This window comes from Phacochoerus africanus, chromosome 2 (assembly GCF_016906955.1).
Source record: "Phacochoerus africanus isolate WHEZ1 chromosome 2, ROS_Pafr_v1, whole genome shotgun sequence".
Classification (NCBI taxonomy): Eukaryota; Metazoa; Chordata; class Mammalia; order Artiodactyla; family Suidae; genus Phacochoerus; species Phacochoerus africanus.
The window spans coordinates 279225485-279248781 of record NC_062545.1 but is presented as its reverse complement, the minus strand read 5'-3'; the positions used below and the strand labels follow the sequence as shown (position 1 = coordinate 279248781).

The 23297-nt window shown below is 65.1% G+C and overlaps 2 protein-coding genes across 3 annotated transcripts; one reads left to right on the top strand and one right to left on the bottom strand.

The window, feature by feature from the left end:
- Positions 1-5657: 5657 nt before the first annotated feature.
- On the top strand, positions 5658-10120 carry DPP7 (dipeptidyl peptidase 7). The gene is made up of 13 exons (XM_047769030.1): positions 5658-5809; positions 6636-6749; positions 6835-6974; positions 7060-7223; positions 7451-7586; positions 7665-7746; positions 7828-7994; positions 8181-8241; positions 8626-8744; positions 8841-8997; positions 9130-9194; positions 9534-9604; positions 9721-10120. The coding sequence occupies exons 1-13, from the start codon at positions 5728-5730 to the stop codon at positions 9854-9856; spliced, it is 1494 nt and encodes a 497-aa protein (XP_047624986.1). The 5' UTR covers positions 5658-5727; the 3' UTR covers positions 9857-10120.
- A 1149-nt stretch (positions 10121-11269) lies between these two features.
- On the bottom strand, positions 11270-20922 carry MAN1B1 (mannosidase alpha class 1B member 1). 2 transcript variants are annotated; one of them, XM_047769029.1, is made up of 13 exons: positions 20674-20922; positions 20199-20307; positions 19408-19523; positions 18359-18504; positions 18019-18128; positions 16911-17096; positions 16282-16430; positions 15781-15969; positions 14123-14313; positions 13353-13473; positions 12662-12859; positions 12441-12572; positions 11270-12156 (listed from the first exon to the last, which is right to left on the bottom strand). In XM_047769029.1, the coding sequence occupies exons 1-13, from the start codon at positions 20779-20781 to the stop codon at positions 11953-11955; spliced, it is 1959 nt and encodes a 652-aa protein (XP_047624985.1). In that variant the 5' UTR covers positions 20782-20922; the 3' UTR covers positions 11270-11952. The 2 variants fall into 2 exon arrangements, with proteins under 2 accessions (XP_047624985.1, XP_047624984.1); XM_047769028.1 differs by lacking the exons at positions 19408-19523; positions 20199-20307; positions 20674-20922 and adding an exon at positions 19122-19146.
- Between the last annotated feature and the right edge of the window lie 2375 nt (positions 20923-23297).

Below are 23297 nucleotides of genomic sequence, written 5' to 3'. Positions count from 1 at the left end.
TGCGATCTCCGTGGTAATCAAGGGAAATACCTAGAAGGCACACACACGAGAATCCACGAGAAAGCTACGGAGCTGACAGCCTCAGCAAAGGTGCAGGCCACTAGATGAACGAAGCCCGTTTCGTTCAGAGTCCCCACCGTGGCACAACGGGACCAGTGGTGTCGCTGCAGCCCTGGGACGCAGGTGTGATCCCCGGCCTACCACAGTGGGTTAAGGATCCGGCGTTGCCACAGCTGAGGTGCAGGTCTCAACTGTGGCACAGTTTGATCCCTGGCCTGCCCTTTTGGCAGGTGGAGCCGACAACAAAACCAACCAACCAACCAAACTCTAAAAGACTGCAATAACTAGACATAAGTGTAACCAAGGGATGCTTCAGTTGCACGCTAGAAACGGTGGCGCGCTGCTGAAAGAGAATTAAAGCAGACCTCGGGGTTCCCGCCATGGCACAGTGGTTAACGAATCTGACTAGGAACCATGAGGTTTTGGGTTCGATCCCTGGCCTCACTCAGTGGGTTAAGGATCCTGTGTTGCTGTGGCTGTGGTGTAGGCCAGCGGCTACAGCTCCAATTGGACCCCTAGCCTGGGACCCTCCGTGTGCCACGGGAGCGACCCTAGAAAAGGCCAAAGACAAAACAAAAAAGCCGGCCTCAATACATGCAGAGACACCCTTTGTTCACAGGTGGGTGGGCTTCAAGACGTGAGAACTGCCCGAAGTGACCAACGTGTTCAACGCAATCCCTGTCCAAATTCCAACAGCATTTTCTTTTTTTTTTTTTTTTGCAGAAATTGAAAAGTCAATCCCTAAATCCACACAGAATTGCAAGGGCCCTGAATCGCCCAAATAAATCCTTTTTTAGTAAGATTTTAATTTTTTCCATTGTAGTTGATTTACAGCATTCTGCCAATTTCTACTCCAAAATCAATCTTAAGGACAAAGTTGGAGAACACACGTTTCCTAATTCCAACACTTCCTCCAAAGGCGCAGTGTTCAACCAGGGCAGTGTTGGCGTGAGGATGGCCATGTAGACTGATGAAATGCACGTGAGAGGCCAGAAATAAACTCACACGTCTGTGGCCAGTGGATTTGTACAAGGATAGTAAGTCTACTCAATGAGGGAAATAATGTTTCTTCAGCAAAGGATGCCGGGAAAACAGGATTTCTACTTGCAAAGAACAAAGGTGGACCCCTACCTCACACCATAATCAAAAAGTTAATTCAAAATGAATCAATGATCTAAATATAAGAGCTGAAACCATAAAAACCCTAGGAAAAAAAAACAGGTTAATCTTCACAACATTGATTTGACCTTGGATTCTTAGATAAAACTCCAAAAGCACAAGCAATAAAAGACACTGACCTGGGAGTCCCCGTTGTGGCTCAGCAGGTTAAGAACCTGACTAGTATCCATGAGGATACAGGTTTGATCCCTGGCCTCATTCAGTGGGTTTATGATACGGTATTGCTGCAAGCTGCAGTATAGGTCACGGAATCGGCTTGGATCTGGTGTTGCTGAGGCTGTGGCATAGGCTGGCAGCTGCAGCTCCAATTCGACCCGTAGCCTGGGAGCTTCCATTTGGTGCCGGTGCTGCAAAAGAAAGACAGAGAGGGAGAGCGACGAGTAAGACTTCGCCAAAATAAAAAAAGTTGGAGCACCAAAAGACACAATCAAGAGTAAAAAGGCATCCCACAGAATGGGGAGAAAATATTTGCAAACGATAAATCTGATAGGGGTTTCCTAACCAGACTATATTTTTAGACGTTTGATAACTGAAAACTCCACAGCAAAAGCTCTTGAACCTCAACCAAAAAATCCTCAAAAGCAAACAAAACCCCAAATTCAACAACAAAAACACTCCTAAGACTCGACAATGAATAAACAAGGAATGAAAAGATCTTGCGGGACGTTAACAGGGCGCCTTGTCTATCGTAACACACCTGCACACACACACACGTGCGCGGACACAGCGGCAGGTGGGCTAGAGCTGGCGGCACTGGGACCTGCTTGGGGAGAGCCTGTGCCCACTCGAGAACAGGCAAGGGCCCGAACAGACGCTTCCTTGGGGAAGATTCCTAAGTGTTCACTAAGCGCATGAGAAGATGCTCGATGTCGCTAACCATCCGGAACACGCACGGCCCCGTCGCGAAGAGGAAGCACCTCGCACCCACCGGGATGGAGACCGCTGGACGGCAAATGGGAGGTCCCTAGCGGCCTAGCAGGTTAGGGACCCAGCAGCATCACCACTTTGGCTTGAGTCGCTGCTGTGGTGCAGGTTGGATCCCTGGTCCGGACACTTCCACATGCTGTGGGCATGGCCCCCCAAACAAGAAAACAAACAAACAAAGCAAGTGTTGGCGAGGATTCGGACAAATTAGAGCATCTGGGCACAGCTGGGTAAAATGGCGCAGCTGCTGTGAAAAACAGGTTGGCAGTTTTTCAAAAAATGAAACGGAATTACCGTAAGCTCCTGCAATCCCATTTCTGGGCATACGTCCCCCACACTGAAAGCAGGGTCTTGAAAAGATATTTGCACACCCAGGTCCACAGCGGCATCTTTAACCACAGCCAAGAGGAGGAGACAACCCCAGGTCCACTGACGGACAACTGGACATGCACAATGGGGCCCGTGTGTACAGCGGAATACTATTTACCTTTAAAAAGGAAGGCAAGGGAGTTCCCGTCGTGGCGCCACGGAAATGAATCCGACTAGGAACCATGACGTTGTGGGTTCGATCCCTGGCCTTGCTCCATGGGAAGGACCCGGCATTGCCATGAGCTGGGGTGTAGGTCGCAGGCACGGCACAGATCGGCACGGCTATGGCCGTGCCATAGGCCGGCAGCTACAACTCCAATTGGACCCCTAGCCTGGGAACCTCCATATGCTGCAGGTGTGACCCTGGAAAGGAAAAAATAAATCAATAAAAAGGAAGGCAATAAAACATGTAATAAAATTCATTGAGTTTATAAAAAAAAGGAAGGCGATTCTAACACGTTTCGACATGGGTGGACCCCAAAGATGTTATGCTGAGTGAGACAAGGTGGACACAGAAAGAAGATTCTGTGTGATTCCACTGAGATGAGGTGTCGGAACAGGCAAACGCAGAGACAGAAAGGACAACAGCGGGCACCCGGCCGGGGAGGGTGGCGAGGAGCTGTCGAACGAGGGGAGGTTCTGATGCGGGAAGACGAAGCGGTCTTGGAAACAGGTTAGGACGGCAGGTGCACAACAGCGGGGATGTACTTACAGCCCCAAAGGTCAGACAGAGTTTGGAGACACACACGAGCGTGGCCGTCATTGCAGGGGTTGCCTGAGTCAGAGCTGAGAGCCGTGGAACTGCTTAGGGACCCCCCCATCCCTACCCCCGGTTCCTGGCAGCCTCGAGGTCTGAAAGGGGCAGAGCAGCTTGTGTTGAGACAAAGCTGGGGCCTGGCTCCCCAAAAATGTGGGCTGTGGAGGGGGATCAGGCCCCAGCTTTGTTCCCAAAGTCAGTGGCCCCGGCCAGTGGTGGGAAGGGCTCCTGGACCCCCAGACATACCTGCATGCGCAGGGCCACCAGCTGTGGCAGGACAGGCCCAGAGGGAGTCAGAATGCACCTTCCTGGTGCCACCCCAGGCACAGGGGAGCTGCCCGGATGGTTTGGGGGGGACCCGGCGGTCTGCAGGGTGGGGGAGGGGTGCTGGGATCAGGCCCCTGAGCTGACAGAGGAAGGGATGGGAGCGGGGACAGCCTGGGGAAGGGCTGCAAGTCCTTGAGTCTTGTCCTGGCCCCCACCCTGAAGAGGCTGTGGGGGGGCCCGCAAGGACAGCTCTCTCAACACAGGACAGGCATCCCTAGGTGTGGGGATGGGGACACAGGCACGGGGACACAGGGATGTGGGAAGATGGGAACCTGGGAACACAGAGACAGGACGGGAACATGGGGACACAGGGATGGGGACATGGAAGTGGGAACACAGGTTCGGGGACAGAGGGACGGGGACATGGGGGGATGGGGACACAGGGATGGGGACACGGGAGTGGGCACACAGGGACAAGGACAGAGGGATGGGGACACGGGGGGATAGGGGCACAAGGGCGGGGACACGGGGGGATGGGGACACAGGGACGGGGACATGGGAGTGGGCACACAGGCATGGGGGCACAGGGGCAGGGACATGGGATGGGGACAGAGGGACGGGGACATGGGAGTGGGCACACAGGCATGGGAGCACAGGGGCGGGGACACGGGGGGGTAGGGACACAGGAGCGGGGACACGGAGGGACAGGGGCACAAGGGCGGGGACACAGGGGGACAGGCACACAGGGACGGGGACACGGGAGTGTGCACACAGGGACACGGACAGAGGGACGGGGACACGGGGGGATAGGGGCACAAGGGCGGGGACACGGGGGGATGGGAACGCAGGGACGGGGACATGGGAGTGGGCACACAGGCATGGGGGCACAGGGGCGGGGACACGGGGGGATGGGGACACAGGGACGGGGACATGGGAGTGGGCACACAGGCATGGGGGCACAGGGGCGGGGACACGGAGGGACAGGGGCACAAGGGCGGGGACATGGGGGCTGGCACAACGGGACACGGGAACATGGGGACACAGGGATAGGGACACAGGGACGGGGACACAGGGACATGGGGATGGGTCAGGGGCTGGGTTGATTGTGGTGTGGCACTGGGGTGACCTCACAGTGACCACACCCATAGGATGGTGTCACATGATGGACAGCTGCGGTCACCATGCTGACTGCCACAGCCACAGTCCTGGATCAGTGCAGGGGAAGCCTAAGCCCCCTCCAAGTGCTGCTCCCCAGGCAGCCCCAGGCTGGCCGGCTCTCTGGTTTCCTGGCTGCAGCCAGCGTCCCAGGCCATCCCCCAGACCGGGGGTCACGCTAGCCAGGGACAGTCCTGGGAGTGAGGACAGGCGACTCCCCTTCCCTCTGCTGTCTGGGAGAGGCCACGTCCCCCCACTTGCTCGGGGCCTGGCTCACTGCCCACGTCCCCAGCTCTGCCAGTCTGGCCTCTCCAGGCACTGACCTGGACACTGGGAAAAAGCGGCCCTTGGGTCCTTGGGCGCCAGTGCCCCCCGAGGCCCTGTCCCACTGCGGAGCCAGGGAGGGGACTGGCTCAAGGGGGAGGGGAGAGGGTGGCAGGTCCCAGCCTTGGCCTCCTCGCCTTCTCGGCCCCCGGAGCGACCCCAGCGCCTGCCAAGGCCCCGTCCGCCCCCGCCCCCCGCCGCCGCCGCCGCCGCCGCCGCCGGGGCCCTCAGGGTCGCTTGGCCAGACGCCGCTGACCCTCAGCGAGAGGCCCCCCTCCGCCGTCTCGCTCAGGCCCCTCCCCACCCAGACTCCCGCGGAGCCGCAGGCCCTCCCCCGGGGCGCGGGCCGGGACCGGCTGCGGGCTGCGACGGCGCCGAGCAGCAGGCGGTCACGTCTCGCCCAGCAGCCTCCTCGCCTCCGCGGCTCCCACTGCCGGAGGTGGGCCCGGCCCTGAGCAGGGGCCGCCGGAGGACGGGGCCCGGGCACACTCGTCCCCTGCCCAGGGCGGGGCCCGCGGCGACCGTCTCCACGGCGACGCCGGCGCCGCCGGAAGCTTGAGGACCGGGGCAGAAAGCGGCGGAAGCTGAGCGGCGGGAGGAAAGGGCTCGCTGCCCCGCCCAGGCCGTCACGTGAGGGGCCCGCCGGTCACGTGAGCCCGCCCTCGCGACAGAAGCCGGCGGACGACCTGGACATGAGCACGCAGCCCCCCCCGGCCCTGCCCTGGGCACTGGCCCTTCTGCTGGCGCTGCAGCTGCGCAGCCTGGCGGCGGCGGGTAAGTGCAGACCCGCGGGCCCTGTGCCCTCCGCTTCCCACCCCGCCCCGCCCCGCCCCGCCCCGTCCCGTCCCCTCCCCTCGGTCCGGTCCCCGACCCCCTCCGCCCCCCACACAGCCCGCCCCATCCCCTCCCTCCGCTTCCCACCCCCCGCCCCGCCCCGTCCCGTCCCGTCCCGTCCCCTCCCCTCGGTCCGGTCCCCAACCCCCTCCGCCCCCCCCCACAGCCCGCCCCATCCCCTCCCTCCGCTTCCCACCCCCGCCCCGCCCCGTCCCGTCCCGTCCCCTCCCCTCGGTCCGGTCCCCGACCCCCTCCGCCCCCCACACAGCCCGCCCCATCCCCTCCCTCCGCTTCCCACCCCCGCCCCTCCCCGTCCCCTCCGTCCCGTCCCCTCCCCTCGGTCCGGTCCCCGACCCCTCCGCCCTCCTCCCCACCCCGCCCTGTCCCCTCCCGACGCTTCCCACCCCCACACACACCCCGCCCCGTCCCCTCCCTCCGCTTCCCACCCCCACACACACATCCCGCCCCGTCCCCTCCCTCCGCTTCCCACCCCCCGCCCCGCCCCGCCCCGCCCCGTCCCCTCCGTCCCGTCCCCTCCCCTCGGTCCGGTCCCCGACCCCTCCGCCCTCCCCCCCACCCCGCCCTGTCCCCTCCCGACGCTTCCCACCCCCACCCCCGCCCCGCCCCGCCCCGCCCCACCCCGTCCCGTCCCCTCCCCTCGGTCCGGTCCCCGACCCCTCTGCGCCCCCCCCACCCCGCCCCGTCCCCTCTACTCCCCCGCCCCGCCCCGCCCCGTCCCCTCAGACGCTGAGGTTGCGCCCTCCAGCCCACAGCCCCCCAGAGCCCGGCTTTCGGGAGGCCTACTTCGAGCAGCTCCTGGATCATTTCAACTTCGAGAGGTTTGGAAACAAGACCTTTCGCCAGAGATTCCTGGTGTCAGGTGAGGTCACTTGGGGACCGCTCAGGGTGTCGGGGGAGAACCTAAGGCTACACCCCTCACCCCGCTCCTCGCCTTCCTCCAACAGACAAGTTCTGGAAGAAGGGCGAGGGGCCTTTGTTCTTCTACACGGGCAACGAGGGGGACGTGTGGTCCTTCGCCAACAACTCGGGGTTCATCCTGGAGCTGGCGGAGCAGCAGGCGGCCCTGGTCGTCTTTGCCGAGCACGTGGGTACCAGCGGGGTCGCCTGGGCAGGGGGGCCCCCAGCGAGGGCGGGCGCGGGCTCAGCGTCTGCTGGTCGCCTGCCCACAGAGGTACTATGGGAAGTCGCTCCCATTCGGTGAGCGGTCCACGTGGCGCGGCTACACGGAGCTGCTGACGGTGGAGCAGGCCCTGGCTGACTTCGCGAGGCTGCTCCGGGCACTGCGGCAGGACCTTGGGGCCCAGGATGCCCCCGCCATCGCCTTTGGTGGAAGGTGTGTTCTCACCTCCTTTCTCTCCTGGAACAAAGGCGTGTTTGGCCCTGGCCAGAGATTCTGTGGGTCCGAGAAGTTTTACGTGCTTCTGGGGCAGAGGGTGGGGGAGCTCCACGGAAGGATAGAGGAGGTGGTGGTGTCCAAGATGCGCTCCAGCTGGCGGGAGGTGGCGCAGAGTGGCGGGTGGCGGGCGCGGGGCACCATGCTAATCCGGTGCCCCCGCCCAGCTACGGGGGAATGCTCAGCGCCTACCTGAGGATGAAGTACCCCCATCTGGTGGCGGGGGCACTGGCGGCCAGCGCGCCTGTTGTCTCCGTGGCAGGCCTTGGGGACCCCTACCAGTTCTTCCGGGACGTCTCAGCAGTAAGTGAGGACTCTGCCCCCTGCCCCCACCCCTGCTGCTGGGCAACCTGGGTGAAGCCACTCCCTTCCTTCCTCCAGGACTTTGAGGGCCAGGGTCCCGAGTGTGCCCAGGGCGTGCGGGATGCCTTCCGGCAGATCAAGGACCTGTTCCTACAGGGAGGTGAGGAGGCTGCCCCCCAGGCCTCCCCGCCCCCGCATGCCTGCAGCCTCCCAACACCCTTGTCCTGCCTCCCTCTGGCAGCCTATGACAGGGTCAGCCAGGAGTTCGGCACCTGCCAGCCGCTCTCGGGCCAGAAGGACCTGACCCAGCTCTTTGGCTTTGCCCGGAATGCCTTCACCCTGCTGGCCATGATGGATTACCCGTACCCCACCGACTTCGTGGCGCACCTTCCTGCCAACCCCGTCCAGGCGAGGCGCCTGCTCCTGGCTGGCTGGGTGCTGGGGAGGGCAGTGCCCCATGGACAGGGATGGGCCCAGCTGCCCTGGAGTGGCCAGAGCTGGTCAGCCTGAGGGCCTTGCACCCACTCGAGGACCTGGGGCCAGGGAAGGTCTCGAGTGGGGGCTGCCAGCTGAGGCATCCCGCTGGCTCCCCAGGTGGGCTGTGACCGGCTGCTGAGCAAGAGCCAGAGGATCAAGGGGCTCCGAGAGCTGACGGGTACATCTGCCCACCTGCCCAGGCCAGTGCTGAGTTGGCATATGGGAGCAGGAGAGTGGAGGGACAGCCAGGCCCAGCGAGGGCTGTGGGGGGACAGGGGACACAGAAGCCTAGTGCAGGAAGTGACCATCCTCCTAGTGACCTAGCAGTGCCCCCGTGGCTCTCCGGGAGGTCCCCAGGTGTGAAGGTGAGCACACCCCACCCCAGCGCACCCTGCTGTAGGGGGAGCATCAGGAGGGCTGCCCAGCCGCCTCTAGAAGCCTGGCAGTAGTTGATAGTACAAACCCAGGCACTCCACTCCTCCTGAGCCATGGGATCCCAGAACCCCCAACAGGGAGCAGGGTGGGTGTCCAGGCACCTGGCGCCAGCAAGCTTCTCCCCCAGGGCTGGTGTACAACTCCTCTGGCACGAAGCCCTGCTATGACATCTATGCGCAGTACCAGGCCTGTGCAGACCCCACAGGCTGTGGCTCAGGTCCCAATGCCAAGGCCTGGGACTACCAGGTATGGGGAAACTGGGGGCCTGGCACTCCTGGGGGTGGGGGTGCTAAATGAGGAGCCCTGCCCCAAGAGCCTGATGGTGGTGTGGGTATCCCACAGGCCTGCACTGAGATCAACCTGACTTTTTCCAGCAACAATGTATCGGACATCTTCCCTGACCTGCCTTTCACGGAAACCCTCCGCCAGCAGTACTGCCTGGACACGTGGGGCGTGTGGCCCCGGCAGGACTGGCTGCAGACCAGCTTTGGGGGGGGCGGTGAGGCTGAATGCAGGGGGGTGGGGGCTGTTTCCCACTCCCAGGATATAGCTGGAGTCTGATCTGGCCCCTGCATCACAGATTCGGGGGGCCACACCCAGTCCCCACCACTGCTTACTCTGTCCCTTTTAGAACTCACAGCTGCCAGCAACATCATCTTCTCCAATGGTGACCTGGACCCCTGGGCAAGGGGTGGGGTGAGTCACAGCCAGGCAGCCCTGCTCCTTTGTGGACCCCAGCGCTTTTGGCTCTGTAGCTCCTTCATCTTACTTCAAAACTTGTGTTCTCCTCTCCTTTATTTGGTTCTGTTGCTGACTTCTTACGGGGACCTGACCATTGGTTAACCTAACTCATTAATGTGCATTTAATTTGTAATGAGATCATTCAAGGCTATGTGGCTATGCAGTTGCCTCAAGCTGCTGACTTAGCTGCACCCCCACAAGCTGGGACAAGCAGCTACCAGCAGGTGGTGCTACAAGGGGTGAAGCCCAGATCATGTGCCGTGCTCCTGATGACAAGTCTCCCTAACGACCCAGATCCAGAGCAACCTGAGTGCCTCAGTCCTCGCCATCACCATCCATGGGGGGGCACATCACCTGGACCTCAGGTGCAGTCCTGCCTGGGAAGGGGTGCGGTCCCTGCCTTGGGCTGATGGCTGGAGGGGGGATAGGGGAGCATGAGGCCTGCCCTCCCAGCTGAGGGCCCTCCATGCCCACTCCTCAGGGCGTCCCACCCAGCAGACCCCACATCCGTCGTGGAGGCTCGCAGGTTGGAGGCCACCCTCATCGGCAAGTGGGTTGAGGCGTCCAGGCGTGAGCAGCGGCTGAGGCTGGCACAGCACCCAGAGCACAGAGGCTGAGGATGCTCCCCTGGCAGGAGTGGAGGACTTGCTGGGCTCCTTGCACAGTCAAGGGGAGGAGCCAAGACCCAGCTCCCTGAACCCAGAGCCCCCCCCCCCGGCCCCCAGTGTGGGCAGGGCCTTGCCCAAGGGAGAGGTCAAACAACTGGTGACCTGGCAGGGGCGTCCTGGCCCGTGTCTGGTCCCAGCTGAAGCCTGGGACACCATGAACCCACTCACACAACTTCCACTATTCAGCTCTTGAATAAAGCAGACTCGGCTCCACTGTTTGCTGTCTTGGGTGACGGGACGTGGGCCTGTTCCTCAGCAGCCCGATCCGTGACACCAAGACAAGAGGCCACGCCGGCGCCTCCCCAGCTCCTTTCCATCCAGGACCACGCAGTGGCTGGCAGGGAGCCCCACAGACTCCGTCCACCTGCTGGGAGCCAGGCCTGAGGGTGGGCTGGACAAGCAGCTTCACTCAGCTACCTCAGGCCCTGGGTGGGGACAGATCCGAGTGGGGAGCCTGGAAGCCCTGCCAAGGCAGCCCCGGGGCTGGGGGACAGGGACCACTGCATATCGTCCAGCTGGGCCCCGCAGGTCAGGGAGCCAGCAGCCATGAGGGCCTGGACAAGGCAGGCCTCGCACAGCTAAGGACAGAAAGCTGCAGGGTCTGGGGCCAGGGAAGGAAGCAGCCCCGCTGGGCGGCAGAGGAGCCGCCGGGGGCCAGGCCCTGCCTGGCACTGGGCCGCACGGGTGCAGAGGCTGCTGAGAAAGCCATGCTCCGAGGCTGTCGAGAACCACACCCCATCACACATGCAGGGAAGGCCGGGCCTGAGCCACTCAGGCATCGGGTCCTGGGCAGGAGGCCAGGCCAGGGACAGCTTTCGTGTCCTCATTCTGGAAACCCATACCCTGTCAGGCCTAAGGGACACCTACTCTGGGAGTCAAGGAGGGAGGACAGGGCCGGCCAGGACCCTAAAGAGCCGCAGGAGAAACCCCACATACCAAGGATGCTGGTGAGGCAGCTAGGACCCACCGCAGCCACGTCCTTACCCAGCACGAGTGCCCAGTGCCTGCCCATGGGGCTCCTGCTTCAGACGCCCAGCCCCACCCCTGCAGGCAGAAACAAAGCTGATCTCGGGCTCCTGGCCTGGCACACCGGGTTAATGGTCCAGCTTGTCTTTCCGGAGACACCAGTTCGATCCTCGGCCCAGGCGAGGTAGGGGTCTGGCACTCCAGCAGCGGTGGTGTCACAGCTTGGACTCAAGTTCAACAATCTGGCCTAGAAACTTGCACATGGTACAGGTGCTGAAAGCAAGCAAGCAAGCAAAGCTGACCTCAACACGCGAGACCTGACCTAAGCTCTGCCCCTTCCGCAGACCGCACAGGCATTTGAGGGACTAAAAGACGCAGACACGAGGCGGGCACCAGTTAGAACAAACGTACATTTATCCTGACTGAAAAGTCCCTCCACGGAGCTGGCCTGGGAGCAGGTGACCTTCCCGCCCAGCCCCGCCCCGCCCCGCCCCGCACCTGCAGGGCAGGGGGAGGATCCCTGAGTCCAACGTGTAAACACTACAGCCGCCGGGAGCCCGGCTGCTGCCCATAAGGTCACGGACACCCCCCGAGACCCTGGGGTCAGAGCACGTCCACAGGCTCTGAGACCTCGAGGCTGAGCCGCACCCGGGCTGGCCCCTCGGCTCCCGTCTCTGACCACCACATCGCGCCTCCGGGGACCCCGAGGGGCCCAGGGTGACCGCAGGCCCCGGGACCCCCACGGAGCCCGTGCGCGGCGCAGCAGCAGGAGGCGCCCGGGCCTCGGGAATCGAGTCAGAATCTGATCTTCTCAGGAAGGAGGCGGAAGCCTCCCGGGGGCAGGGCCTCCCCGCATCACAGCGCTGACGTGTTCCGATGGGCTCCTGACGGCCTGCGTCCCGACGACAACCAGGCAAGGTGCCCGGAGCCAGAGGCCTCTGCCATCGGCCCGGAGCACGTCCCGCCAGCTGGGTGGGCGCCGCACAGCCGAGGGCAGGGCCAGGGTCCTGCCGACAGGCGCCCCCCGCGACCACGCGCGGCAGAGCCCCGAGCCGCACCCACCGGGCAGCGGGCCCGCCCTAGGCGGGGGCCCAGATGGGCAGGGGGTGCGCCTCGGTGTTGAAGACGTAGGCGTCCAGGCTGAGCAGGTCCGGGTCGTCGGAGAAGAGCAGGTACAGGTACTTGAGGGTCTCCCCGAGGAAGAAGCTCTCCATCTTGTCCCTGGGCTGGGGGTTGCGGGCATCCTGGACGTTGCCGATGGACGAGTAGCCGCCCGTGGGGACCTGCGCGAGAGCCCGGGCTGCGGGGTCACGAGCGCGGGGCGGCCGGGCGGGGCGCCCTCCGAGCCCGCGCACCGCAGCCCGCCCGGGGGCCCGGCGGGGCTCCTCCCGAGGCGCCCTGGGGTGCCAGCAGCCCTCCCGTGACCAGGTGCAAAGTGCTGCGCGGGCCACATGGAGGACCCGTGAAGGACCCGCTCTGGGGCCTCGGGCCGCTGCAGGGACCCTCCCCACACGGGCCCGGCCCCCGGGTCCCGTGCACCCTGAACGGCGAGGCCGGGGACGCTGACCCTGGTGTACGCGTTGAAGCTCTGCAGGATCTCCCAGCCCCAGTCCTGGTACTTGCGCTCGCCCGTGAAGCGGTGCAGGTAGAAGAGGCTCTCGACCGTCTCGGGCCGCAGCAGGTTGTGCCTGTCAGCCGGCTGGGGAGGACGCGGGCTCAGGATCGCCTCCCTGCGCCCCCTCGCTCCCCCCACCCCCAGCACCGCCCCCCCCTCCCCCGCCAGCTCACCTTGACCTGCACGTCCTTCGCGGCCTTCTGGGAATGCAGGTTGAAGTGCGCGATTTCGGGGCTCAGCCCCGTCTCCATCTGACGGTTCATCTGGTAGCAGGTGTCCATGAGCGCCCGGGCCAGCTCCATGTGGTCGGCGGGCAGGCCGTGGTGGGCGCCCAGAGCCAGCGTCCCCGGCAGGAAGCACACCAGGTGGTCCTGAAACCAGCGGGTCTCCACCAGCACGGCCTCCACGGCGGGCCGGCGCCCCCTCCGCTCCCGCCCCGTGGGGACCCCAGGAGGCCTGCGGGCCCGCAGGGCTCGGACAGGGCGCTGAACCGCAGGCAGAGCCCCCGGGGCTCCACGCGGGCAGGGAGAAGCTGCCGGGAGGACCGCCCGCCTGACCCGGGGCTCCCCCACCCCCGCCCCAAGCGCCGATGGGGGGGCCGGGGCTGCAGGCGGGGCTGGGAGTGGGGGGCTGGGCCCCGGGGGCAGGGGAGGGGCCGTGGGGCCGGAGGGGCGCTGGCCCCCCACAGACCTCGGCTCCCCCTGCCGGCCCGGGACACCCCAGGCCCTGCAGCCCAAGGCCGCCCCGACAGCTCCTGCTCCGTGGCCAGAATCGCACGGCTCCCTCCACCGTCGGGCGTCAAGGGCAAGTTGGTGGGGGGGGGGGGCGGGCGCCAAGGCCCCGCTGGACCAGGCTCCCGCTCACCATCTTGGCGCTGAAGTGGCCGTGGGCAAGCTCCCCCACGAAGGTGAGCTTCTGGGGCTCCGACCTGCCCAGGAGGTGCCTCCTGATCCCCTCCACGGCTTCCAGGTAGTCGTCCCGCAGCCTGTGCAGACAGCAGGGCCCTGTGCTCAGGCCGGGCGGCTGCACGGCCCCAGCCTCCCGGGGACGGGGCACAGCCGGAGCTGCTGTGTGTGTTCCAGGGGCCGCCAGGCCTGGCTCGCCCCCCAGGGGCCCCGCCTCCATCAGCCCCCAGGGCCCCCCAGACCAGCCCGGGCAGAGCCCGGGACCCTTCACGCCCACCCCGGTTCTTGAGCCCACCCCGCGGGCTCCCAGGGGCACAACCCTCGTGTCTCCCCGGGCGTCGGCCTGGGGCTGCCCCGCCCCCAAGTCGGGGTCACGGTCACCCCGGGGCGGAGCCAGCACCCTCGCGAGGGCTCGTCTGCCTGTTCCAGGCCGGACCGTGAGCTGCCGCGCTGCTTCCCGGGACAGCGTGCGGGCTGAGCGGCAGGGTGCTGAGCAGAGGAGGCCCGGACCTTCCCGGCTGCCCTCCCTCCGCCGGGGGCCGGGCCCCGAGGAAGAGCCGGGCCCGCCTGGCGCGGACCACGCGCCGCCCCCGGGGTCCGGCCAGGCCCTGCCTCTGCACGCAGCCCGTGGGGAGAGAGGCCTCCCACGGAGGCGCCGAGGCCCGGCCTGGGGCGGCCGCCGTGCCCTGCCCGAGCGCTGGGGCCCCGAGGCAGAGGAGCGGGCCTCACTGCGTCTCCGTCTTCCCGCCCTGGATCCACTGCTTCAGCAGGTACTCGTAGTAGCTGTCGGCCCTGGCGCCCAAGGTGAACACGCCCAGGTGGGTGAAGAGCCCGCTGTTGGTGTTGATGAACATGGGCACCAGCCCGTCCTTCTTGCCAGACAGGGAGTGCACGTGCCTCGCCACCTGCTCCACCGCCTCCTGTGGACACCAGGGGGTGCGGGTGAGCGGCTCCGCCCCGCCACTCCGGGGGGTTTCGGAGAAGCGGCCGCACCGCATGGCGCCCAGGTCTGCGGCCACCCGCAGACGCGGCTGCCTCGCTGGGCCGCGGAGGCCGCGGGCCCTGCCGACGGGGCTGCCCGGGTCCCGGGGACAGCCTCCAGCCCCAGTGCAGGGGCAGTGTCTGCCTGGGTCCTGAGAGATGTCACAGGAGCACGTTGCCGAGACCCTGGGTGAGGGTTTGCCAACAACACGGAAAACACCAACGCTTCAGTCCAGTAACGGGCAGGGGACCGGGACCCACACCTGTACACAGAGGACACGCACACGCCGACCGCTCACACGCGGCGCTCTGCAAATGGTCAGTGAAGGCGCGTGCAACTCGAGCCGGCTCACCCTGCACCAGGCGGTACGCGTTTGGTCTGTGCTGCGGCAAGATGCACCCTTTGCAGGGCAGGACCAGGGCAGGAAGCCCGTTGCTCGTGTCCCTGGCGGCAAATAGGTCAAGGCCCGTGTGACGGAGGGAGGAGGAGAGACTGTTGCCCAGGAAAAGGAAGACCAGTGACAAGGCCGCAGCTGCAGAGCAGGGAGCCCGGGGGGCAGACAGACAGCCACTGCCATCTGACGGGAGAGCCTCACGAGGAGGAACCGTCAGGGCAAAGCCTCGTGCAGCCGCCTAGGGCTGAGCAGCGACCAGGCGAGGCGCCAAGAGTGCCAGGCATCTTCCTAAAAGCAGATGACGGTGACAGCAGCAAACACGGGAGAACACGCAGCGTGCACGGGAGAGGCCAGGCTCTCTAATTAGACCCCACACCAACCTCAAGAAAAGCAAAGCCGATGAAACACATCAACGTGGAGAAAAGCCACACGGTGAGAATTGGTCCACAGGGGCCCGGGTGACTGTGACGGTGACTGCTGAGGACTCAGGCAGCGGGGAGCAAGACAGCAGTTACATCCACGGACAGGTCTGCACTGACCACGCACCAGGGCAGACGTGTGCACGGCGCCCACCCCGGGAGCCCCCCGCGGGGACGACCACCAGGTTGTCAGCACAGAATTGGCCACGGAAACCCGGCCTCTCAACACATCCCGCAGCACGTGACCGTGACAGGACCACCCGCACGAGGGCACAGGCGGGCCCCAGGACAACCGTGGGGGGAACCGGGGCCCCGCAGAGCGCTGCACGACAGGCCGTCCGCCGGCAGCGCCCTAGGGACGGGGCACGAGCAAGGACGGGCCGGGCACAGGACCCTCCGAGTCGATGCCTTTCCTGCCCGCGCGCCTGGTACCACAAGACGCTGCCGTCCTCCAAGAAAAAATGGGGACAGTCCCCCAAACAACATCGTCTCTTGGCCCAGCCCACCGGCCACGCAAACTGCACCCGCTGCGACGAGCGGAGGCAGCTCCCGCGACAAACCCGCTCCAGCCAGAAACGCAGCCCCTCCGTACCCGAAACTTCTTGTTGCCCGTGAGACGGGACAGCTCTCGGAACTCCAGCTGAATGCTTGTCACCTCGGCCACCGTGCTGTCGGAGGTCCATCGGGGCGGGTGAGCAACCCCAGTGCCGATGTTGACGTCGGAGTACGGAATCTTCGAGGGTGTTTGGAACGCAGGCATCAAGCGATTTCCAAAGTCCTCCTGACACGACAAGCGAGGAGTCACTCACTGCTGCCCCCCAGCGGCCCTGTCTCCACATCACACGCTGGCCCGTCACCCGTTTTCATCCAATTGAGTGGAAAAGCATGAGCTTGGGGCCTCCCGGGGCCCCAGCACCCAACGGCGGCAGACACCGAGCTGGACCCCAGCAGCTCGGGAAGGTTCTCCCGCAGGCGCCGACACGCACGTGTGCGGGGACCGGCTCGTGTGCGTCGATCGGAGCCGGGAGGTGGGAGCAAACGCCCGCCCCGGACCCCACGAGCCGAGCACGACTGTGGAGCGCTGGACACTCACGGCCTTCTCCAGGAAGAGGTCGTCCCCCGACAGGTGGAAGGCGCTCAGGAGCCCCCCCAGGATCCGGATCGTGCTCTCAAACAGATTGACGTCCACGTTTTTCTGAAACCACAGCTTCTCGGACACCCACTCCCTGGCCTCTGCAAATTCTGACACACGAGACAGCAGCGGTACAGGACGCGTTGAGAGCCCCAGTGGGACACGCGCGCGGCCCTTGGAGAGAGAGCTCTGTCCCTGCGGGGCCTCGCTGTCACGTCCTGGCGCCAAATACGTGGGGCGGGGGGGCGGAACGCAGCTGGGCACAGCCTGGCCGCTTAGGACAAATGCTGGACCACCCAAGGCCACGACACAAAGGAGCACCGCAGAGCGAGTGGGGGGCGGGCAGCCTTCAGCCCAATCCCCAGACTGAACACCGGTGTTGACGTCACCAGCGCAGAAACCCGAGACACAGCCCCCCAACGAGTGGACAGCAGGGGACAGAGGAACCGCCCCCGGTCCCCAGCACGTCCACCCCGGCACCCAGGACGAGGGCAAACGCGGCCCCAGAAGGACCCGGGAAGCTGTCTGGCTGCCTGCCTGCCGAGGGGCACCCGCGGGAACCCGGCCGCGCGCCAGGCGTGAGCGGGTACCTTTCTTCAGGCCCAGAATCCACATGGTGTCCAAGGAGTCGATCAGCGTGAGGCCGAGGCCGAACCACTCGGCGAAGGACCGCGACACGGGCTTCAGCTCGTCGTGGCCCCAGGCAAACTTGTGGTACCCGGCCCACGCGTGGCGGAAGGCCTCCACCACGGCCTGCTGGCGCTTGTTCTGCTGGGCTGGGAGGAGGGAAGCGGGCCATGGGGATGCCTCCGAGGGCCCCAGGAGGGGGTGCGGCCGAGGAGCACCAGCGGGGGACAGGAGGCGGTGCTGCAGGACCGACGCTCAGAGCCACGCCCGCTGCCCTCGCGACCCTCAGGGCAGGGGACACTCAGCGGGCAAAGGCAGCCGAGGCCACAGAACCAGTGCTGCTGCCTGCGCCGTCTGGGCTTGGGGACGCAACGTAGGACGGGCGCCGGGGACAGGACACCTCATCTCCCAGTGCCCACCCCCGGCTCCATCAGCTCCGGGCGCTTCCGCAGGGGACGCGAAAGGCTACCAGCACCGCCAAGGCCGCGAGGAACCCTCCCAGGGCGCCCTCTCAAGACGACGTGCACGCGGGCGACCATGCGGGGGTCGTGTGCGGCCACAGCTGCCCCCACGGCCCCTTCACGTGTCCCAGGCCCGCTCGTGCCGATACCCACAGCCACGCGCCCATTCCCGATGCCCCACGGGGCCAGGCCGTGCAGCGCTCACAGGGCGCCAGCCCTGCCGGCCCCCACCCACCGGGGCCGGAGGCAGGGATCCCGCGAGCTTGCCCAGAGCTGTCGGCCCGGGGTCACCATGAGGGCCAGCTGTGTGCCCACAGGCCTCGGACCCAGGACCCCGCCCCCCGGTCACCGGCCCAGAAACGCGCCTCCTCTGGCGTGTGCCTCCCGTGGCTGCAGGGCTCGGCCCGGGCCGCCAGGCCGCCCAGGAGCCACTGTCGTCACCAGAGCTCTAAGGGCCCGACCCGAGGACCGGGGCCCGCGGGGTGTCCGAGGGAGAGCGGCACGGGGCACGGCGGCGGGAGCCGCCCCCTCGCCTGATGCTCCTCTGTGCCCCCTCGCCGCCAACGCCCGAAGGCCCAGGCGAGGCCCCGGGGCCCGGGTGCGAGCTCACCTGGACCCTGTGGGATCCTCGCAGCCTGCGGGGAAGGCTTGGGGGCGCCCTCTGCCTTCCTCGAGGGGCCTTGGGTGCCCTGCTCCGGCTCTGTCGCGGCTCCTCTCCAGCTGGAGGGGACGGACGAGGAGGAGCGCTCAGAGCCGGAGCACAGGCGCGGGGCGCTGCGGGTTGGTCGGCTCAGACCCCAGGCGGGAGCGCCACCCGCAGGCAGCCGCCTCAAGGGTAAGCCCTCCTCCGCTGCTTCCCCCCCCCCCGCCCCCCCCCCGCTTTTCGGAGAAGAGCTGCCCCAGAGAAGGGCCTGGTCTCCCACGCTCAGACCCCCGCCCGCTCCTGGTACCTGGTTCTCTGCGCGGCGCCTTCCCAGCCAGCGCCGCCCGCTCCCGCCCCCCGGGCCGCCGCATCCTGCCTCCTGTCCTTGGCGTCGCTCTCGGGGGCTCTCATCTGCAGCTTGGGGGGTCCCCGGCGGAAATGCCCCTGTGGCCTCTGCGCAAACACAGGAGTCACGCGTGAAGCGACTCAACTGCTGGTTCTCTTGCAGCTGGAACCTGCCTCCGGCTCAGGGCCGGCCCCACGCTGCAGGTGGACCCCGAGAGGCTGTCCCTTCCCAGAGGAGGCCGCGTCCACCTTCCCGCGGAACAAAGAAGCGGAGGAAAGAACGCCCACCGGCTCTTTCGCCCGCAGCCCCTCCAGGAAGACAGGTTGTGGGCAGCCCCCCGCCCCCATCCCGCCAGCAGCCCTGCAGCGGGGAGGCTGGCAGGCAGCCGGCCCGGGGACTCTCCCTGGGGAGCCTTAGCAGTGCTGGGCGTCCCCAGCTGCACAGCACCCGGGTTCTCGGGGCCACCCCCTGGAGCCCCCTCCCGCCCTCTGCAGGGGACCTTCCCAGGCTCTGTGGCGGCCCCCCACCCTCTGGGCCCCACACCCCCTACTCCCCGCCCACCTGCCCAGCGCCCCGTAAGGGCGGCGGGGGGGGGGGGTGCGGGGCAGGACTAGGAGGACACGCACCCCGCACCCGAGCAGCCCCAAGCCCATCTCCCAGACCCGACCCTGCCACTCGGGGGCCCTGGCAACTCGGTGGGGGCAGGTCCACACGGAGCACCTGCCTGAGTGCCCCCGGCCGGCAGCTCCCGGGGACAGGGGACCCGTCTCCTTCACACCTACCAGGAGCCCGCCCAGCAGACCTGCAAAGAGGAGGAAGGAGAGAGGCCCCTCCTCCCCTCCCCACGAATCCTTCGTCCAACCCGCCCACCGCGAGACGCCTGAGGCTCAACCCTCACACGCGGGCTGAGGATCAGACCCCTCCCCGTCCGTCTGCAACGGCACCCGCTGTTCTCCAGGGCTTCTGGAAAGGACCCGGCCACAGCCCCACGTAGCGCTGAGTCACAGTACCTGCGGTGGGCCCCCCGGGACGGTTTCCGGCTTCGCCTCTGCTTTCCGAGGAGCTGGCAGGATGGGTGGGTTTGCTGGTCTCACGTTCAGTCCTTCCGACGACCTGCCCTCCAGGGCTGAGCAAGAGAACCTAGGTCACCCGAGACAGGCCGCCAGGCCTGGAGGAGAGCGGGGCGGGCGGCTGAGCACCGCACGCCCGGCCTGACTCCTGCACGAGGACGAGGACGCAGCGGAACCACCGGAAAGCAGGTGCCGGGAGCCGAGAACGGCCGAGGGAACCCCACCTTCTCTAGAGCCTCCGGGGTTCGGCCCTTCTCCCCGCCCACAGCCCGGCTCCCCGCCACCGTCTCCACCTCGGGGCACGGAGGGAGCTCCCCACAGAGGCGCTTGGCTGTCCTCCTCAGAGAAGCAAGCTCAGGGCCGTGCAGACGGGGCCTCTCCAGCCACACCGGCCCGGCCCCGGCCTTCCCGAACACCCGGTGGCCCGTGGTAGAGACGCAGGAACGCGGTGACACCGAGTGTCCGACCTCGGGACCGGACCCTCCCTGCCCGGAGCCGGGCCGCGAGGCCAGCCCTTGCCCGGGCCCTTGGGAACAGCACACAGCCTCTGAGCCGCGGCCACCCTCCGGCCGGGGGGCTGGTATGGAAACCCCCGATGCTTCTCCTCGCTGCCTCCTCCTGCCCATCGGCTGCGGCCCCTGCCTCCTGCCGCTGCAGGACGGCCGCTGCCCCTGTCTTGTCCCCCTCCGTGACCACACGCCTCCCTTCAGGCCGCCCGCAGCAGCTGGTACCTTTCCACTCCTCAGCCAGGCTGACGAAGGACAGGAGGCCGCAGAGCGCGAGAAACGCCAGCAGGAGGAGAATCACGTTCCGCTGTAACCTCGACAGCTGCTTCCATTGCTACGAGAGGGACGGGCGAGCACGCGTGTCACCGAAAATGGCCCAACTGGAGCCCTCTCCCCGTGCTCCAGACTCTGCCGGGACGCCGAGAGATTCAGAAGCCCCGCTGTTTCCGAGCCGCGGCCAGTTCCCTCTCCGCAGGGGTCCCAGGCTGCCGGGACCCCGCAGGTGACACGTCGCCCTGGTCCGCGTAGGAGAGGACGGAAAACGTGCCCTGAAAGCGTCAGGCCCCGTGCGGGGCCCGTGGAGGAGGACCGGCCTCCCGAGCGTCCTGGCCCAGGCCCCCTTGGGGCTTTGTCGCCGCCCAGACGCGCTGGGCCCCCGACTCGCGCCCCAAACCAGGCCCCCGCCCGGCCCGCGCCTCACCCGCCAGCACGAGCGCCGTCTCGGGCCCTTGCTGTCGTCGTAGCTCCGGCCGAAGCTCAGCGTCACCGAGATGAAATCCCGACGCGGCTCCGGCGGCGGCGGATACATGACAGCGGCGGAGGCCCGCGAGACCTCGCCCCCGGGCGGTGTCAGGAGGCTGGGCTCCGAGCGGGGCTGAGAGGCCGGCCGGTCCTGCCGCTGCCGAGAGCTGCCATCGCAGCGCGGACCACTCCCCGCCCATCGCGCGGCGCCGCCAATGCGCCTCTGCCGCGCCCCCCGCGTCCCTCTGCGCCTGCGCCCGCCGCCCGCCGCCTCTCCGGCGGCGCCTTACGCCCTATGACGCTCGCGTCTGTGCGTGCTTGCGTGCGCGGTGACCTCACGCCCACGGCGCGCGCGCGCCTGCGCCCACCTCAGCCGCGCTTCCTGGCTGCAGAGGTGCTGGGGCTCCGCTGCAGAGGGTCTCCCCCGCCCTGCTGGTGCTTGCGCTCCGGGGCCGTGCTTCCTCAGGGCCTGTGGGCGGTGGTGGTCGGCCGGGTCTCTCGAGATCAGTGAGACCCCGGACCCCAGGTCTGGTCCTCGCCCGCCCAGCCGGTGGATTTTGAGGCGTGTGCCAGCCTGCACCTGGGGTCCGGCAGAGCGAGGGATCTGAGCGCCCGGTGCAGTCAGAGGTTCTCGGAGTTTTAAGCCATTGGCCCCGTGAACCTTAATAGTCTAGCCAGCGCTTTTGCCCGCAAAGTAAAATTATTCAGGAACGGCAGAGAAACTGCAATTACGGACGTCCAACCGCTACAAAGAATAGGCAAGGCTAGAAACCAAGGGATGTTATTTTGCACAGAAAAAAAGTTGGGAGGGGCTGCTTTCTCCCAACACCTCCGTTGACCTTAAAAATAAAATAGCCAGCGGAGGTCTGCGACTAGTGGGTTAAGGATCCCGAGTTGTCACTGCAGCGATTCGGCTTGGGTCCCTCCTGTGGCGTGGGTTCCCTCCCTGGCCAGGGAACTTTCACGTGGTGCAGCCAGGGCCAAATTAAACAGCCAGTTATCAGAAAAATGGGTTCACTCAGGAATAGCAGAGAATTGCAATTTGGGGTAAACTTCTTATAGAAAAACTACAGGCAAGTCCGTATAAACCAAGAAGTATACATTTTTTGCTCCTAAGAAGTGGAAATTGTAGGTGCTGTTCTAAACAGAGTCCATTAGAGGAAACTGGGTGTTGTAAATCTAGTGGCTTCTCATTGGCTGGTCTCATCTCTCAATGGTGAACTGTTCGTTGCCTGGCGGAAAGGAAATCTTCCTCCTGCTGCCTCTTGCCCAGGAATGTGAAAGGTCGGAGTTCCCGTCGTGGCTCCGCGGGCTGTGAATCCGGCGTGTAACCCTGAGGATGTGGGTTTGATCCCTGGCCTCGCTCAGCGGGTTAAGGATTCGGTGCTGCTGTGATCAGGAACTTTGAAAGCATCACTGATGGAGAATCCGGTTTTCCGTTTAGTACATCTTGTCTCTTGGTGTCAGGAAGGGCCTTTCCCTCCTGTGGCGTCCCCGTCAGAGGGAAAGTGCACCACATGTGGAGCCCATTAAGGCCACATTGAAGAGAGAAGGAAGGTGAGCAGGGAGCCTCAGCCTCAGGCATTCCCGTCTGAGGTCCATACCTCAGCAGGGTTGTAGCCTGGGAGCTCCTCCCCCGAGAGTTGAGCAACACCACCCTTTAGGTGTGTCCTTTCTACAAAGGCTCCACAGGAAACAGGTACAAAGGTTAAAAGTAATTGTGCAGGAAGTTCCCTTGGGGCGCAGCAGGTAAGAATCCAACACTGCTGCAGCTGGGGTGCAGGCTGCAAACACAGTGAAGGGTTGGTCCCTGGCCCAGGAACTTGGATATGCTGAGCATGTGGCTAAAAAGTGTGCAAGGAATTAATTAGGGCTAGGATTAGGCATTGTCACTGCTGTGGCTGTGGCTCCAGACTGATCCCTGGCCAGGGAACTTGTGCGTGCCATGAGCACAGCCCAAGATAATGACAATAAGAGCACAAAAACAGTAAAACTTTAAGTAATGTGATAATTCCAAGTTATATGATGGTTCTAACCCATGATCCTAGGCCTGGAGATGGCCAGCGGGAGAAATCAAAGGACCAGAGAATCAGGACGATTTAATGCAGCCAGTGCACCTGCTCCCTGATTTTGTGACAGAATTTCTCCTCTCCAGAAAGAGCAGGTAGTCTTTGATATCCCACAGGCGCTTTCTTGCTGAGCAGGTAGGTGGACGAGTGGCTATGCATTTGTCCAAACTAATTTAGCCAGCAAGTTAAGTGATGGCTGCCACTCCCTCGGCTGGGGAATTGGCCAGCTCGTCTCATGTTAGGAAAAGATTTCTTTTTTCCTTTTTTCTTCTTAGGGCCGAACCCGTGGCATATGGAGGTTCTCAGGCTAGGGGTTGAATCGGAGCTGTAGCCGCCAGCCTACACCACAGCCACAGCAACGCAGGACCCTTAACCCATTGAGCGAAGCCAGGGATCGAACCTGCAACCTCATGGATGCCAGTCAGATGCATTAACTGCTGTGCCACGACAGGAACTCCGGTTCCCTGCTTTGCAGTCAATGGGGAAATGCAGATAAGGGTCCAGAGAAGAGGGA